Source organism: Vigna radiata, chromosome 10, assembly GCF_000741045.1.
Source record: "Vigna radiata var. radiata cultivar VC1973A chromosome 10, Vradiata_ver6, whole genome shotgun sequence".
Taxonomy (NCBI): Eukaryota; Viridiplantae; Streptophyta; class Magnoliopsida; order Fabales; family Fabaceae; genus Vigna; species Vigna radiata.
Genome location: NC_028360.1, coordinates 9,578,960 through 9,598,361, shown reverse-complemented (window position 1 = coordinate 9,598,361; position 19,402 = coordinate 9,578,960). Strand labels below are relative to the sequence as shown.

The 19,402-nt window shown below is 34.1% G+C and overlaps 1 protein-coding gene and 1 pseudogene across 1 annotated transcript; one reads left to right on the top strand and one right to left on the bottom strand.

The window, feature by feature from the left end:
* Positions 1-6,860: 6,860 nt before the first annotated feature.
* LOC106775902 (internal alternative NAD(P)H-ubiquinone oxidoreductase A1, mitochondrial) lies at positions 6,861-10,425 on the top strand. The gene is made up of 8 exons (XM_014663139.2): positions 6,861-7,515; positions 8,189-8,402; positions 8,674-8,834; positions 8,937-9,002; positions 9,190-9,353; positions 9,496-9,610; positions 9,784-9,963; positions 10,042-10,425. The coding sequence occupies exons 1-8, from the start codon at positions 7,024-7,026 to the stop codon at positions 10,192-10,194; spliced, it is 1,545 nt and encodes a 514-aa protein (XP_014518625.1). The 5' UTR covers positions 6,861-7,023; the 3' UTR covers positions 10,195-10,425.
* Positions 10,426-10,550: 125 nt separating this feature from the next.
* LOC106775901 lies at positions 10,551-13,869 on the bottom strand (annotated as a pseudogene).
* Positions 13,870-19,402: the final 5,533 nt, after the last annotated feature.

The following is a 19,402-nucleotide window of genomic DNA, read 5'->3' as shown; positions in this document are numbered from 1 at the left end:
AAAGGTTTTTGAGTCTTGTTTCTAATAAAAAAAAGAATCACATCATTTGAAGGTCGGTAGGAAAAATTATCATTAAAAAAGCCAGCAAAGGTCAAAGTTGTACTGCAGGAGCCAAAAAATTTGACAATTCACATAGTGGTCCCCCAAAAAAATGGCTCTTACAGTACAACTTTATGTACAAAACCCCAATTTTGTGCATGTAAACGTTTACACATCTCCTGTAAACGTTTACCAGTGCATTTTTTAGTGCACTTGTTTTAGGACTTCAACCAACTAGTTGTAGTCAACATAATTGCTTCCTATATGCAAGTTGGGGTATCCAAACGTGATTCATCACACCCAAGACACACCTAAATAACAAAAACAGGATAAAAAACTTTTAACTTTGCAAAAAATTTGACAATTCACAGAGTGGTCCCCTATGTACAAAATACTGGCTCCTAGAGTACAACTTTCTGTACAAATCTCCATTTTTGGCTCCTGTAGTACAACTTTGACCTTTGCTGGCTATTTTAATGATAACTTTTTCTACCGACCTCCAAATGATGTGATTCTTTTTTTATTAGAAACTAGACTCAAAAACCTTTCCAATGACTATTAATTTGCAATTTTTGGACATCTCAGTAGGTACAGTTTATTCCTTCAAGTTCACGCTTTATATATTCCTGCCAACTCTGACCTTTGCTAGTTGTTTTGTCCATAACTTTCTCCACCGAACTCCAAATGAGTTGATTCTTGTTTTGTTGGAATCTAGACTCAAAGACCTTCCAAATTATGCATTGGTAATCAAGTTTAGGGCTTTTTGGACATTGTAATCGATTACAAGAACACTGTAAACGTCTACGCGCGCAAAAATGAAGATTTGTACAAAAAGTTGTACTGTAGGAGCCAGTTTTTTGTACATAGGGGACCACTCTGTGAATTGTCAAATTTTTTGCAAAGTTTGAAGTGTTTTGTTGTGTTTTTGTTGTTTAGGTGTGTCTTGGGTGTGATGAATCACGTTTGGGCACCCGAACTTGCATATAGGAAGCAATTATGTTGATTACAAGTAGTTGGTTGAAGTCCCGAATCAAGTGCACTAAAAAATGCACTGGTAAACGTTTACCAGAGGTGTGTAAACGTTTACGCGCACAAAATTGGGGTTTTGTACATAAATTTGTACTGTAAGAGCCATTTTTTTGTACATAGGGGACCACTATGTGAGTTGTCAAATTTTTTGGCTCCTGCAGTACAACTTTGACCTTTGCTGGCTCTTTTAATGATAACTTTTCCTACCGACCTCCAAATGATGTGGTTCTTTTTTTATTAGAAACTAGACTCAAAAACCTTTCCAATGACTATTAATTTTCAATTTTTGGAGATCTCAGTATGTACAGTTTATTCCTTCAAGTTCACGCTTTATATATTTCTGCCAACTCTGACCTTTGCTGGTTGTTTTGCCCATAACTTTCTCCACCGAACTCCAAATGAGTTGATTCTTGTTTTGNTGGAATCTAGACTCAAAGACCTTCCAAATTATGCATTGGTAATCAAGTTTAGGGCTTTTTGGACATTGTAATCGATTACAAGAACACTGTAAACATTTACGCGTGCAAAAATGAAGATTTGTACAAAAAGTTGTACTGCAGGAGCCAATTTTTTGTACATAGGGGACCACTCTTTGAATTGTCAAATTTTTTGCAAAGTTTGACGTGTTTTGTCTTATTTTTGTTGTTTGGGTGTGATGAATCATGTTTGGGCACCCAAACTTGCATATAGGAAGCAATCATTAACTTCAATTGGACAACTATTGCGTTTATTAAAAGGAATTATTAATATCGCGCTTCAGTTTATAAATAATACACAAACAACATAAATAACTAAACATTNGATATAATANTCANTNCATATAAATCGTATGTAATTTAAATAACAATTTGTATACATATATCATTGTTCTTATAAATCTGTACATATTACAATATAATATGTATACATATATACATATATCATTGTTGATCTAAATACATATAAAACTTTTGCATATCTATTCAATCCTACAACAATCCATATAAAGCTAGCGCTTCCAATATTCTAATGTTCTCGATGTCAAGGATCCAATCCTTTACATAGTTCTTTCTAATTTCACGCAGCTCCTCCTAAAACAAAATATATTTTACTTTAGATATAATTAACAACATCATGAAATATTGCTAACAATGAAATTCATACTTACATTCATATACTTTGGCATGCTCTTGTCCTTGTATCTATCCTCTCCATCCCAAATTTCCATAACTTTTAACATGATGACTCCACAATCATATCTTAAATAATAAAACCAAAACATATATCACTTATCACAACAAACAATAATGAAATAACCAAATATTTAAATCAAATGATTAAAAGAACTTACAAGTTCGGTTAGGATGAAATATTTGATTGTTGAACAGACAAAGGATCAACAGTGAAAAGAGATAATGAATATATGCACAGGACTGCATACAGGTAAATTAACAAAAAAAACCAGTAACTTACTGTCTATCTCCTTCAATATTTGCAGCTTTCTCAGCATGCTCCAAACCAGCTGGCATCCTCTGTTTATTAATCATACCTAATTCATTGAAGCATAAATAAATGAGATAATCAATTCAGAGAAAGTTGGTGATGTTAGTAATGAGCATACCAATGCTTTTTAGGTTCTTGTTTGGTGTGGAACTGAAGTTCTTGTCCTGTGCAAGAAAAGACAAAACACCCCAGTAGTAAATACATTGCTATAAGACAGAGTTACACTGAACAATGAAATGATAAAAACGATAAGAATGTAAATTTCTAAGGTCTTAACAGACCTTAGTAGCTGGGTCAACAACCTCACCATATCCAAGAAGGCGCTGAGCATGCCAACCTTGCATTGCACGGGCTGTTGCATCCCTTCGTGCTCTACTTGATCCTGGAGCCTGGTAAACAGTAGTCTAAAAAAGAAACTCGTTATTTGATATATACAAACAGATGGTAGAGGTTGAAATGTTGTTACATGCTTCCAAGTCATGTTTCAAATGTTCAATAATGGTTGACGAATTCATCGATACACGCAGGCGCCACTACAAATCATTACAAGAAAATCATAAATACAACAAACCAAAACATCAACCATACCAAAAATCAAGAAAATTTAAAATAAATCTTACACTTTGTTTTGGGGAAGCCATTGGACCTGCGCGAAAACAACAATGTATTTGGACATCGTTAGGGTTTGTGACCGTTAATGGATAACAACGAAAACAACATTGTATATTCTCCACTTCCCACTTACCAAAATCAACGTACCAGATTCACACCACGACACCAAGGACAAACACCACGAACCACACAGAGAGGGCACAACAATGGCGAGGCGAAAGGGAGTGGAGACTACTTGCCGAGAGGCGAAACGAGTGATGAACGCAAGGGAAAGGTCTTCAACGCGGTCTTCAACGCCCAAAATAAGGGCTTGCCGAAAGGCGAAACCACTGCCCAAAGCCGTCGAGGCGAGACGAACACGACAATGTTGAAGCGAGAAGACCGGAGAGGCGAAAGGAGTGGAGAGTGCAGACGAAGGTGATCGGAGATTGGCGAGAGAGAACCTGAGAGGCGAAAGAAGAGAGATGAGAGAGTGAGAGAGCGAGAGTGGCCTTGTTTCATCACAAGAAAACACAATGCAAGAGAAAGATGAACCTAAACCGCCAAAATAAAAATACAATTTTTTTCACTTCCATCTTTGCCCCTGGTTCAGAATTAAAATCAATCTTTTTTTAAAATAAAAAACACCCAATGACACTTTGCCACGTGGGTAGTGTCAAAGGAGTGTCAAAAAGGAGTGTTGAAATATCATTTTGCTTAAAATATATATAGTTTTGAACTAGGAAAATAAAATTTTAACACCATTTTTTGACACTATTTTGACACTGCACACGTGTCAAAATGTGGTTGGACGATTTCAAATTAAAAAACAAACTTTGGTTTTTCTCTTCCAAATATATCTCTGCCTCAACTTTTTTAATTTGAAATCGTTCAATCACATCTTGACACGTGTGCAGTGTCAAAATAGTGTCAAAAAATGATATTAAAATATCATTGTCCTTTGAACTAACCCAACCTTTTGCTATGACTTAACGTTTAAAGAAAGAATTTGCGAAGAGGAATGCACCTTACGTGTGTTGGTATAGCCGTTGACCATAGGTGAAGATCCTACTATTATTATTATTATTATTATTATTATTATTATTATTATTATTATATTCCTAGATTTCGTAATTGATGAATCTAAGACAGCTTGCATTTTAAGGAGTCAACTTGGTGATCCAATATCCTTGAAACACGTGTTCCAAACACTTTGATTATAACTAGATAAAGAAAAGCTTGGAGTTTGACGAAATAGAGAGTTAGAAAAAATGGCATTTAGAAGTGGGTCTGCTATCTTCTTCTTTTCGTTAATTTTCTTCATTCTGTGTTCTGCCACAGCCAGAAACCCTACTTTCTCTTCAAGTGAGTTTCCTTTTCATTTCATCTTATTTGTTTGGTAATTACAAACTCTCTAAGACAGCATGTTTTATTTTGGTAGCTGATTATTTGAAGAACTAAAAACATGTTGGTACACATGTCTACCTTTTGAAACTACAGACATAAGCCAAAAACATAACTTATACTTCTCTTATCATGGTTGTTCCCTTTTTCTTTCTTTTTAACCATTTAAATCAGTTTTTTTTTTCCTCTGATAGGCAATTCATACAATACAACAGTATTTAGATTATACATAGAGATTATTTGCGTGAAATATAAATAATATTATACCAAAATTATTTTTAATATTACAAATTTTTATATACCAAAATATTAATTTATTCATATAACTAATATAATTTAGTTGTTTGTTTTGATTAATATTTTTTATTATTTAGTATTTTAATCTCCTATATAGTATTATTAAAAAATTGTTAAATATGTTTTTGGTCTCTTAATTTTTAGTAAAAATTGGAATTGGTCTCTTTTTGAAATTTTGACCTAATTTAGTTTCTCAATTTTAAAAATGCAAAAATTTAGTTCTTTTAACCAAATTTTGCTAAGTTTATTTGATGTTTCAAACAGATTTCATAATAGTATTTAGATTGTTTACATCATTTGACATATCTATGCTTCAATATTAACTTAGAAATACATTTAAAATGTCAAATAAAACTTAACAAATTTTGGTTAAAAAGTTTAAATCCACATAGTTTAAAAAATGAGAGATTAAATTGCTCCAAAATTTTGAAAAAAAACTAATTACAAATTTAACCGAGAACAAAAAATATATTTAATCATTTCTTTTAAATAATAAATTGAAAATATAGATGTTAATTCATATTGCCCTATTAAAAATTATTTTTAAACTAAATTGATTTTTAAAATAAATAAATAAATAACTCTTTAAAATAAATAGTCCTTACACATATTTTAACCATTATTAAAAGTTTTTCTTAATATATTTTCAACATATTTAATATGTTAAATAATGACTTATATTTATAGCATTATTTTTTTATATATTATTTTTTTATAATATTATTTAAAAAATAATATGTGTTTAGTGATAATAAACCGTCTTATATTTGTTCTTTAAAATAGTTGTTATAAGCTGTAAACAAATTGTTATAAATGAAAACCTTACATGATAATTTACAATAGTATAAAGTTCTTTTACATCATGAAAGTGATATAATTTAAAATCTTTAATCAGTTAAATTCAAATATATGTGTTAGCCTCATTGTAATAATATTTCAACCATAACATCTTGGTTAATTTTAATGTTGTTTTTCTGAGGAAGATAAAGACATTGTAAGTAAGTACAGATTATATCTTTTTGAGTATTGTGATTGGGATTATTAGATGATGATGAAGCTTGGAGCATGGTTGGAAGGTCATTGAAGACAGTAAACCTTGAAGATTACAGTGAACCAACTGCAAATCCAGGCCACGATCCATGGAAGCCTTGTAATTGGGGAAATCATGAAAGCTCCAAAGGAAGAACTGCCTGCAATTAATTTACACCTTTTTACTGCAAATGTAATATTCTAAATTATTTCACTCAATGTACTAAATGAAATATTTCCTTTTTCTTCATAAATGCAGTCAATAATATTTAGGTTTAATAGTCAATTTTGATCTCAGTTTCGTTGACAAATCTCAATTTAGTCTCTTATTTTAAAAGTGTTTAAAATGGATCCTCATTTTCAAAATTTTGAGTCAAATTAGTCCCTTTTGTGAAATATAAACAAACGGTGTTAATAGTTTGATGATTTGGCATAAGAGATATTATTTTATAGATATATCTATAAAATATTCTCCCAAATCATCAAACCCTTAAGATTGTTTCTGTTTGACGAAAGGGACTAATTTGACTCAAAATTTTGAAAGTAAGGACCCATTTTCAATCACTTTTAAAACGAGAGAATAAATTGAGATTTGTCAACGAAACTAGAGAAAATTGGCTATTAAATCTAATATTTATAACCTTTTATATTATAAAGGAGGAGGATAATGATTCTAAAAATGGGATTTTTTTTTTATATTTTACTGGAAATTTAAATATAAGTTCAAATTTCATATCAATTTAAAAGAAAATCTAATTTTTCTTAAAAAAAATGCATAACTAATAGGACAATATTTGACTTTCTCATCAGCTTGTGCATCATTTTTAAAAAATTATGGTAGAATTTTTCATGCAGATAATCCTTATTATCCTTCATGAAAAATGATGTGACGACATTTGTCAATAACAAGAGGTGGCAATGCCATCTTATGTTATAACTAAATCCAAACTTCTTCAACTGAAAACAAAACCAACATGGCCACATGTATGGAACTTTCTTAGACCTGTTTCATTTTCTGTCTCAAATCTAAATTCTGTGATGCACATCTACCAAGCTTATGTATGTGTGTACATTGTCACACACAAAAATCCAGTGAAACCCATTTGAGGTTGAGACCAAACAAACAAACATACAAGCTAGGATAATTCATCCATGGCTTTGTTAAGAAACCTATCCACCAAGTTTTCCACCATGATGAAAGCATCATCATCATCATCATCATCATCATCATCATCAATGACAAGAACTCAAACACCCAAAAACGCATACTCATTCTCCTTCACTTTCCTCTCCCACTTCAGCACCAACCCAGTTGAGGAAAAGCCTTGTGTTAAGCCCGTTGTTGAGTATTCGGGTCTGGAACCAACAAGGGCCCATGAGAAACCACGTGTTGTGGTGCTGGGCTCAGGGTGGGCCGGGTGCAGGCTCCTCAAGGGCTTGGACACGAGTGTGTATGACATAGTTTGTGTTTCACCTCGTAACCACATGGTGTTCACCCCCCTATTGGCCTCCACTTGTGTTGGAACTCTTGAATTTAGATCTGTTGCTGAACCCATTGGAAGGATCCAACCTGCTATTTCCAGAGAGCCTGGTTCTTATTTCTTCCTAGCCAATTGTACTCACATTGATGCACATAACCACATGGTGTGTATGTTTGTGTTAACTACTTTTTTCTTCTTCTTATCAGTGTTTTCTTGCACTGAAGTTTTATCAGTTTTTAAGTTAGCACTTGAAGACAATGTATCTTTGAACAAATTTCTCTATTAAGCCCTTTTAGAGTAACAAAAATAAGAAAACTACTTATTTAGCTAATTTGGAAAGACTCTTTCATATAGTTTGTTTAAGATTTTAAGGGCATAAGCTAGTTTGTAAAAGTTTCTTATGTAATCTATATAAATTTTTATTTGTGGAATAATTCATCTCGTTTTTATTTGTGGTTTTCTCTCCCAAAAGTACTTCTTTGTATTTGAAGTAAATTTGTTTTTGACCTTCTAAATAGAAAAAATAATTTTAGAAAATTAGTTTTTTGAAGAAGAGGGTGTCAACAAAAGTGGTGAGAAATAGTTACGTGATGTTATCTACTTTTAGGAATTACAAATAGATTTTTTTTGAAGATGTGATTATTTTTATCTTCAATTTGAAAGACTACAAATAAATTTTCAAATTTTAAAGATTAAAAATATAATTAAGCATTTGAGTTAATTATATCTATTGTTGGATTCAAGATGTTAAAAAGGGTTGTGATTGGTTGGACTTGAAAGATTGGTATCATAGCAGTGTGGCTTAGTTATGGGGAGTTTGGTGCTTGGTTTTGAAGGTGCACTGTGAGACTGTGACTGAAGGAGTGGAGACAATAGCTCCCTGGAAATTCAGAATCTCATATGATAAGCTGGTCATTGCATTAGGATCACAGCCTTCCACTTTTGGAATTCAAGGAGTCAAAGAACATGCCTTTTTTCTCAGAGAAGTTCACCATGCACAGGAAATTCGTAGAAAGCTCCTCCTCAACTTGATGCTCTCTGATGTTCCAGGTCTGTTAAACAGTAGTGTTACTATGTTAGAAAAATATTGAGTCATCATAACTTTTTTATTACTGTTATTTTCTGCCTTGTCAACTTAAAAAACTTATATTGTCAGCTAATCATTGGATAACTATTGTATGGCCTTTTAGATAATTATTGTAAAAATCAATAAACCTGACACACATGACAGTATGACAGTATATCATTGGATAACAATGTAAAAGTATTTCTCATACATGATTTGCTCTTTAATGTTTGGATGTGCTTTGTTTGTAAGCAGGGATTTCTGTAGAGGAAAAACAAAGGCTTTTGCACTGTGTGGTTGTGGGGGGTGGTCCTACTGGAGTTGAGTTCAGTGGTGAGCTTAGTGATTTTATCATGAGAGATGTTCGTCAAAGATATGCCCATGTGAAGGACTACATTCGTGTCACCTTAATTGAGGTATGCTAAACATCATAGATATATGATTTTTGAACTTGTGGAAGCCTAAATTGTCTGATCAGGTAATTTATGTTGCTAACCAATTCATGTATGCTTTGTTAGGCAAATGAAATATTGTCTTCATTCGATGACCGGCTTAGGCGATATGCTACCAAGCAATTGACAAAGGTGAAATATATTTTTGATGAAAAATCATTTCATTTTAAGTGTTATTTATTTGAATCTTCATTTTACTATATGTCATTGTTGATCACTGTAATCCTGTCTGAAGCTGGTTGACAAGCTAAGCTAGCAAGTTGTTCTACTTTTCTGTATTAGTTTCATTATATTTTGCCAATATTGTAGTCTCTCTCAGTCAGGAGTTCGTCTTGTTCGTGGCATTGTGAAAGATGTTAAAGCTCATAAGATTGTTCTTAGTGATGGTTCTGAGGTTCCATATGGGTTATTGGTATGGTCCACCGGTGTTGGTCCATTGCCTATAATTCAATCCTTGGATCTCCCAAAATCTCCTGGAGGAAGGTTAGTTCCTGTTACTCAATATTGTTGCTTTCATTCCCTGTGGCAACCTAGCCAAAGTTACAAACTAGAAGCTGATTTGAGGATAGATATAGCTTTTTTATGCCATATATAAGGAAAGCTTCTGAATGATTTTGTTTCATAGGATCGGTGTTGATGAGTGGCTTCGTGTTCCTTCGGTACACGATGTGTTCTCAATAGGTGACTGCAGTGGATTTGTTGAAAGTACTGGAAGACAAACACTTCCTGCATTAGCCCAAGTAAGTGATATTGGGTTCATTGGCTTCTCCTGCACACTCTTTCATTCCTTAAATTCTTTCAATTTGTTGCTTCTGTTTTAGGCTAATGTGTAGTGTTTCTGGTTTCATCTCTGGCAAAAAAGCATGTTGTTGGCTAATATCAGATATGATACATTGCCTTTTGAATACCATAGGTGGCAGAGAGGCAAGGTAAATATTTAGCAGCTCTGTTAAACAAAATTGGTAAAGCAGGTGCAGGCCATGCAAACAGTGCAAAAGAAATAGGATTTGGGGATCCATTTGTTTACAAGCACCTTGGAAGCATGGCAACTATTGGTAGATACAAGGCCCTTGTTGACCTTCGACAGGGCAAGGTAATGTTTATCATTACTGTGATACTGTTGTTGGTGCTTCAAAAACTTGGTGTGTCTCACTCACTATGGCTCTTGCAGGAGGCAAAAGGGTTGGCTCTGGCAGGATTTCTTAGTTTTTTTATTTGGCGTTCTGCATATATCACCCGTGTTGTCAGCTGGAGGAACAGATTCTATGTATTTGTAAACTGGATTACAACTGTAATATTCGGCCGTGATATAAGCAGACTATGAAGATCCTGTGGTAATCACTTTGACCATGACTAAGAGTTGTTCCCCAAGGTTTTATGTAATTAAGTAAGAACTGGCTTGAAGGACAAGCCAGTAAAACTTTGACCATGATTAAGAGTTTTCCTAAGTCCTTTTGTACATACAGAAAACCAAGAAATCAATTTTCATGTTCATGAAATGTACATTAATATCAGTTCAGTTACCTAAGTGTTCTTTAGAAGGACTGTTCGGATACAAGTTAAAGTAACCTTTAGGAGTTTTGGTATTATAAATGCAGGAAAAAGTTTGCAGAAATTCCTTTTAATTTTGTATCGAAATATACTCTTAACTTTTTCAGTATCGATAAGAGTCAATCAGAGGCTAATTAACATTATATTAATTCACATCGTATAGCAAATCTTACAGTTGGTTAGAACATTTGCCAAACATTATTTAGATAGTATACAAGTAATCATGCTATTTCAGCTCATTGCTCTTCATATTCATAGTTGTTCTTCACAAATCAAAATAGCTTGAAGAAGGATAACTTTGAAGTTTTCTGACTTCCTAGCCAGTGTTGCATATGGACACCAATGGCATCCAGATACATGCTACTCCTCCCATGCAAACCAACGACCTTACCCTCTGTTTTGGTTGAAGTGAAATATTTCCCTACTTCATCACCAAATGGACCATACTGTCCTCGACTAGTATGGAATGTGAGTGACTTTATGATTGTAGGTTGTTCATTAGCAGTGATTGAACCATAATAGCCAGATATGCAAGTCACAACCTCATTTGGATACTCCAGTTTGATCTGAAACCAGAATAGCCATGAGTTAAACTAAGAATGCAAAGTGTAGTTAATTTTGCTGCTATAACAGAAGGAATGTGGTTAAAACATGAGTTTAATATCTAGCACTCTCATGTAAAACTATTTATACAGAAATCATGGTAGATATGATTCATAGGATAGTTATTCAAAAGTTAACGAAATTACTAAATAAAGTGATTTATGATTGGGTAACAGTGTAATTTTCTACTATATTCATGTACTGTTTACCCTTGAAGTGGGATTCAGAATCATACCCGATGCATGCTATTTCCTCCATTACCACCATGTTTTACAGACCACACAGATTGCTTATATCTATCATACTCAATTTGAATTGAGCAAATTCCTTCAGGTGCTCTTGTCAAATAAATCTGCTTAATCCCAGAAAAAACTCCATCATCCCAAGGTCTACCTCCATCCCCACCCCATGGACCTGGTCCACATGGGGCTGGTTCTTTTATCACACAACGAGAAACCTGTGATGTGAAATACAGAACAAAAGTGAATAGAATATCCTCTCCCCTTCAATATACAGGCTAAAATATTCACTTGTTCATATAGTTGTTTTCATTCTAAACTTTAGTAGCATTAGTCCTATGCATAAAAATTAAGTTTGGTCCTTGCCATTATTAAAACAGACTATTTTCACCGCCGAAAAAATCCAGTGCTAAATCTTAAAATGGGGACAAGTATAGAAACTAAATGAATGGTTAAACCTTAAATACAAATGGTGTTCAACGAATACCTGTTCAATTGGTGCTGATTTGGCAACAATTGCCAGTTGAGGATTGTCTGTTTCAGTAATAGTTGGTTCTCTTAACATGATTTCCATGGAAGGAGGTGCTGCCACTGGCACTATTACTTTTCCTTCTATTGTATGCACACCAAGAGAATCTAGAAATAAGCCACTTCTACCATGAAAACCAACAACCTTTCCTTCTCTAAGTTTTGTTGTGAAATAACTTCCATGTTCATCTCCAAATGGACCATAGGACTTTTTGGTGGTGTGAAAAGTCAGTGACCTTATAACAGCAGGCCCCATGTACATCAGAGATCCATAGTAGCCAGTTACATGTGTTAGGACTTCATATGGAAAATTAAAGACTATCTGCAACATGATGCACAACAAATGGTATAAAAGTAAAAATATCAATTCCACTGTCTAGTTTATTAGGTAAAAGTATACTACACAGGTTTTCTAACTCCTAGTTTACCTTTTCATGTTTGAATCCTCCAGTCCCTCCATGTTTGTATCCCCATACAGCATCCCCATCAAGATCATACAAAACTCTAATCCATACAATTCCAACATTTCGGGACAAGTCAATTTGTCTAACTCCTGTGTAGGGTCCATCATCAAATGCATATCCACCGGTACCACCCCATGGTCCGTATGTGACTACTCCTTCAACCATTGATGGTGCCCTCTCCACAAAGACTACCTGAAATGAATAAAGATTCTTAGTTTGATTTCATGCAATGCAAACGATGGCTATATTTAAATCAATTGAAGGTGTAAACTATAGTGGAATGATACTTGTTTCAGTGTTAGCATTGTTTAAAATAGGAATGAAGCAAAACTTGATGGAATGCATTTCATTATGCATGGCTGAAGTTGAAAAGAAAATTAAGCAACATTTCAGAGAGAATACTCATGAAAACTCTTTATCTGTATTACCTTTTCTTTTGGCTCAATGTTGTCTGGTTCTTTGAAGCTAGAAATCTTCACGGTTGGAGCTTTTCCAAAATCATCTTTCTGTTTTACAGCAAGAACTATATCAAAGCCTTGGCCAACACTTCCTTGTATTACACTATAATTACCATTCTCAGGAGTGTTAGTCATGTAGCTCTGTGAATAAGACAAAGCTTTGGAAGGGCTTGGTTGCTGAGAGGACTTGAGATTGACTCCAATGGCATCAACGTGCCAACCATACCTGCCATGGAACCCAACAATCTTGCCACCTGTCATTGGCAACGAAAAATATGTCCCTTGTTCAACTCCAAACGGTCCATAAATTTTCTTGTTACTCTCAAAACTCAGTGACCGAATGAAGATTGGTCCCCATTGACTTAAGCTACCGAAGTATCCCTCAATTGATGTCAGAAATTCATCTGGGTACTCAAGCTTGATCTGGAACACAATCACAATATGTTAGCAAAGAAGCACAAACACTTCATCATTGCAAAAACTATATTTTGTAAATGTTAGACTTATATATACACTTGGAATAATCTTATAAAACAATTATACTAATACATGGAGCAAAATTTAATTAATTAGAAAAACTGTAACATAGTATTTAGTTTACAATAACTTCAATTTGTTTGGAAAACAATGAACAACTCTTTCGTATTATTTAATTAAGATTTGAATCTTAAGTTAATTTGATAATTTCTATTATGCCATGTCCATGTTATATCAATTCCATGTCAAGTTTCTTAAGGTTTTCTGCAATGGTAAGGTTTTCGGACTCTCTGACTTCAATTACAGTCACATCAGTAGTATTTGTTCATAACATACCATAACATGAAGGGTTACAATGAAATTGCAATTGTAACATCAATTTAAAACCTCAGTTTCTAGGTTACAAGTAGCATACTTCTAATTTCAACGTGAACAATTAAGGTCACAAAAAATTTACCTTGTCAATTTTGTAGCCTCCACTTCCTCCATACTTGAGTGACCAGTTAGATTTCCCATTCTCGTCATATTCAATCTGGATGGAGTCAATTCCTTCTCCATGACTTATCACCAATTGCCTAACTGTTGAATACACACCATCATCCCAACGGTATCCTCCGCTGCCTCCCCATGGTCCAACTGATACAGGTTTCTCCTCAAAACTCTGCACTCAAAATATCATTCAGTTCTAAGGTGTTAGAAAAGTAAGTCAGAAAACGAGGTTGAAGAGCACAAAAATGAGTTGATTAATGAATAACAAAAACTTCTTTAAGCTTGCAATACCATCTTCTTGTGCTTGTGAGAAGAGAGACAAATAGAGAAGTTGGACTGTATTTATGAAAGCAAAAGGGTGTATTTAGGGAGTAATTAAGAGAAGTTTATGGAAAAAAAAGGGTGCTTTTAGGGTGTGCTCAAGAGAAGCTTATGGAGAGCAAAAGGAGCATTTATGCTTGACAGGTGACTATGTAGAAGAAGTTAATTGGAATGCACAGCGGAGGGAAAGAATTGAAAGGCAAGGGAATCAGGTTCTCCATAGAAACGAGTCTCGTGTTTCCAGACATTGACAGTTTCATGTGTGACAATCACATTCACATAACAGTGTTTTCCCATAATCTTATTCTCCATTTTCACAACAAAATGCTGTGTGAAATTCGTCCATCTATGATGGAATATTTAAAGTTCACAGACGCATTCATTGTGATAATATAAGATACCACATTGATTAAAAAACCAAATTATACTTAAAGTATTTAAGAAAAGGCTCATCTTCAAAATCGCAGTGATCATATTGATGTTGATGAAAAACTGAACGATGATCTTTTTAGAAAGGGAAAGAAATGGGATGCTTCCTAGTATAATTATAGAGATCAATTCTGGTTTTCTTGCTTTTTTTTTTAGTTGAATAAAACATGAGCAAGCAAAACTTCTCTTACAACTATTTAATTATATAATTAAATAAATTTTATAATAAAGACATTTTCTATTTAATATATTATGACTAAGTTGGACCAAACTAACTGAAAACTCATACCTAATAATTGGTAAATTGTTAAGGTAATTCATTAAAGTGATAAGTGCTCAGTAAAATCATTAATAACTAAAAAATTGGTGGCTGGTAGAAGTTGTTAAGCTAATTTATTAAACTATAAATATTTCATAAAATTATTAGTTAAAGTAACTAATAAATATAAATGATGGAATTAGATATTTATATTATAACTTTTTGTAAATTTTATATTTTTATTGGAAAAATATATTGAGAGTATTTCTAACTTGAATTATTTTTAAACTCTAGTAATATGATTTTTAAAGATGAATAATTTTAATCATAATTATTTCTACTATCAATTATACTATGTTAAATATTAGAATATTTCTGATCACATTTAAAACAAAGTAAAAGTAAACGTACTTTAAAAAAAATAAAATATTTAAAATAATGCAAAAATACTTAAAATACACCCTTTACTATGAATAATATATAGAAATAATAAAATAAGAAATTTACCATAAATTAATATATCAAACTATAATTATCAAATAATAAAATACATATTGTAAATAATATAAAAGTTAAAATAAAGTATATGATCTTATTGAACATGGACTTTGTGGAACGGTGACAAGATCCTAAAGGTGATTTAATGGCTCCTTTTATTTGGATAGGACTTTCTCGTTACTGAGAGGAGAAGATCACCTGCAAAGACTCTCTGACACTTAAATCAATAAGAGAGTTAGGATCTATTATATGAGGCTAATTATCATGTATCAAGTGTGAAATGAGTATCCCTTGAAGGTTATTGCTATATTTATTGGATCAACATGAGTTATGAGACTATGTCCCTAGTAGAATAATACTGACCTAGGGAGTATAATAGCAATAACAGAAATATAAATAATAACTAATATGTCAAACTATTGAGATTTAGTTATAATATATAAATATAACTTAAATAGGTTTAGGTTATTTCATAATGAAAAGTCTTAAATGTCCTTATTAGGTTGTACACTTAATATACCTTTTGGAATGGGTAGGAACATAAACCTCTTTAGTCTCAAGAGTTTGGTTTGGGTCAAGTTGCATGGCTTGCAAATGGGTTGGCCTTTCGGTCGAGTTCATACTTAGGCCATTGGCCATGCTTTGCAAGTGGACTGGCCTTGAGGTTGAGTTCATGATATAATTAGGTCATTCATTCGTGCTTTACAAGTGGATTGGCCTTGGGGCGAGTTCTAATATACAATTTGGCCTTGCAGTCGAGCTTTCTATGATATTTTAAGTAATTCATGCCTCATGATCGAGCTTATATGAGCTTCAAAGTAATTTCGACCTCGTGGTCGAGCTCTTATACGGCCTTCAAAGTAATTTTGGCCTCATGGTTGAGCTCTTATCTAAGCTTCAAAATAATTCTGGCCACCTGTTGAGCTCTTCAAAATAATTCTGGCCTCGTGGTTGAGCTCTTATCTAAGCTTCAAAGTAATTTCGGCCTCGTGGCCAAGCTCTTATTTGAACTTCAAAATAATTTTGGCCTTGTGGTAAAGCTCCATCCAAGCTTGAAAATAATTCTGGTCTCATGGCCGAGCTCTATTCGAGCTTCAAATTAGTATGGCCTCAGGGTCGAGCTCTTTCTAAGCTTGAAGTAATATGGTATAGGGATCGAGCTCTCTTTGAGCTTAAAGTAATATGGCCTTAGGGTCGAGCTCTCTCTAAGCTTAAAGTAGTATGGCCTCAGGATCGAGCTCTTTTTAAGCTTACAGTAATATAGCCTCGAGGCCGAGATCTCTCTGAGCTTACAATAGTATGGCCTCGGGATCGAGCTCTCTCTGAGCTTAAAGTAGTGAGCTTTAATTAATATGGCCTTTGGGTCAAGCTCCTTTATATGACTATTTTGCCAAGTTTTTTTGGAAGTGGTGGCCATAGAAGGCAAGCTCCTTAATGGCTATAGGGTTGAGCTCTTTGGAAGTTGATAACGGTTGATTTTACGTGTTTGTGTGTGTATATTTTGTGAACAAATCAACTCCTTCATAGCTTTTACCTTGTTTTATCCTCACGTTTAGTGTGTTTTCTAGTTTCCTTGTGTTTTATTTAGTATATGCTTGTTTTTACCTCTAATCTCTACGTTTGAGTGTGTGAAATAAATGAATAGGAAGCAATTCTAGTGGAGGAAAACATGCAAGAACTCAAGGGAACATGTTTTGGGACCATAAAAGATCAATTTGAAGCAAATACCCATGTTGGATGCCTTCGGAATCGCGCAAGAGCCTGAATTTTAGAATGTTGTCAAAGCTGTCTGGGCTGGGCGCCCCCAAAAGGGCGCTGGGTGCCCCTGGCTGCTGTTTTTCTGCAGATTTGGTGCCTGGGCGCCCTTTGATTCGCTATTTTGTGTTTTTGTGGCGCCCGGGCGCCCTAGAAGGGGGCGCTGGGTGCGAATTTCCGCTGATGTGTCAAAAATGGGTTATTTAAACACGGGTCTCGCGATTTTTAGAGCTTCTTCTCCTCCTACACTTCATTCTTCACCTAGAGAGATTGGGAGAGGCCCTTGGAGGCTATTTGGGGTGTTGGGAAGCTCTCCCACTCCTCCTTGGGTCTTCAAGCTTCTTCAATGGTGATTTTGCCCCTTTTGGGTTGAGGAAGAAGATGGGTCACAAATTGGAGATGGAGATGCAAAGGGGAGGCGCAAATGGAGCATGGAGCAACTGCCAAGAACCTTGGGAAAGGCTTTGCATCATCTCTTTGGTTCCAATTTCTTCCCTATCTCTTCAATTTGTAGAACCCTAAGTTCTCCTCCATGGAGGGCTTTTCCTATTTGTTGAGATTAGTTGTAAAACATGGAATTTTTATGTATTTTGTGATGTTAATGATATATGCTTTTCTAATTCATGTTAGTATTTGATTTCTATGCTTAATGCTTGTTGTGGCTTGATCACCCATGGCATGAATTTTGGTTCTTGAAGTATTGAGAAATATGATTGAACCTAGAATTGAAATTGAATACCTAATGGATGGAATTGAGATGTTTGTGAATGCATGAGAATGAAATGAATGAATTCTAGTCTTGACAAATTGTAAATACACTATGTTAAATTCCTTGCACACCAACTGTTTGATAAAATACCAAAAAGAGTTTCTTGTGTTGTTTTTGTGCACTTTGATGTCTAATTGAGTTATAAAAGGAAGAATTGTCATGTGTTTCACAAGTCTCTTGGGAAACGATATCCGGTCTTACCGGTTTTACTACTTGCACGACTTGGTACGCTTGCCAAAGTCTCAACAGAAGTTCTAGCTCCTTGATGGCTACAAGGCCAAGCTCTTTGGAAGTTTAACCATTTGGCAAAGTTTCTTTATGGCTTCAAGACCGAGCTCTTTAGAAGTTTGGTCATTGGGTCGAGCTCCTTAATGATCATTGGGTCGAGCTTCTTGATGACTGTAAAGGTCGAGCTTTTTTATTGGCCTTGAGGTTGAGTTCCCTAGGTGGTCGAGCTCTTTACATCATTGGTTTGTATGGCCTTTCCACCTTGTTTAGTTGATCTTAGGTTGTCTTGGTTTGGTGTCGCCATTTCGAGGCGGACTTTTGCTTTGTGTTACTAATTTGAGGCCATTTCGGCCCGATGTCACCATGGGCTTCATTTTGGCATTACCGATCTTAAGGAAGTATTTACTTTCATACTACTTCGTTGTTTTGTTTTGACTAAGTTTTGGGTGCCGACTTTGGGCATGGTATCATTGTTTACTTTGACTGAGCTAGATGTCAACTTCGACATGACTTTGTGGTTACTAAGTTGGAGAAGATTTTGTCATTCTTGGTGCTTTGGTTTTTATTTGGAATGTTTTGGTGTTCTCTGGCCATGGCTTTCTACCCTCCCACGAGTCTTCTCCATGCCTAGTTATCTTGGTGCTCTTTCACTACAAGAAAAATAGTCATTACATACGGCCAAATTCCGTATATAACATTCAAAATCCGTATATAAAATGTGGTTATATATGGATTACATACGGTAAAAAATCTGTATATAAAATGACTGTAGCTAGAGTTATATACGGATAATCCGTATATAAGTTATATACGGATAATCCGTATATAACTTATATACGGATATTTCCGTATATAACGTATATACGGATAATCCGTATATAAAGTATATAATTTATATTTGATTACATTATTTTCTTCCTCCCATGTTCATTGTTCATCCTTTAAAGTTAACACATTTCATTAATTGTCTATGCACAATATTCATAAATTAATAGCATATGCTTTATTTGATTTGGTTTAGTCCATGAAGTAATAATCACATGGTTGCAAGAGAGAGAATGAAGAACTGAGAGTCAATGCATGTAGCAAAATAACAAAATCTCATGATTTCTTCTTGATTTCAAGCTAGGATATGCATCTTAGAGTGCTTGTCACTCTCTCTCATGCATTTTTTACTAAACCATGTTTGTGGTATATTACAAGCTTAGGTGGGTAAACATGATGTTTGCTTTTGGTGCCATAAACTTTATAAGTACAATGTAACAAAATGTCAAACCATTGTTTCCTCCTAAATTCTTGTTCTATTTCAATTTAACATTTGTAGTTTTTTTCACCATTCAAGTTATATTTCAATCTATTTAAATTTAACATTTACAACCACCTACATTTTTTTAATACAACACACTACAAGAAATATTGTAATTACATACAAATATTACATACAGATATTGGAAAAGGATTACA

Coding starts and splice junctions, on each gene's coding strand:
- LOC106775902 (XM_014663139.2), top strand. CDS start 7,024: ATGGCTTTGTTAAGAAACCTATCCACCAAGTTTTCCACCATGATGAAA. Junction 9,003..9,189: donor CTACCAAGCAATTGACAAAG/GTGAAATATATT, acceptor AGTCTCTCTCAG/TCAGGAGTTCGTCTTGTTCG. Junction 9,354..9,495: donor CCAAAATCTCCTGGAGGAAG/GTTAGTTCCTGT, acceptor TTTGTTTCATAG/GATCGGTGTTGATGAGTGGC.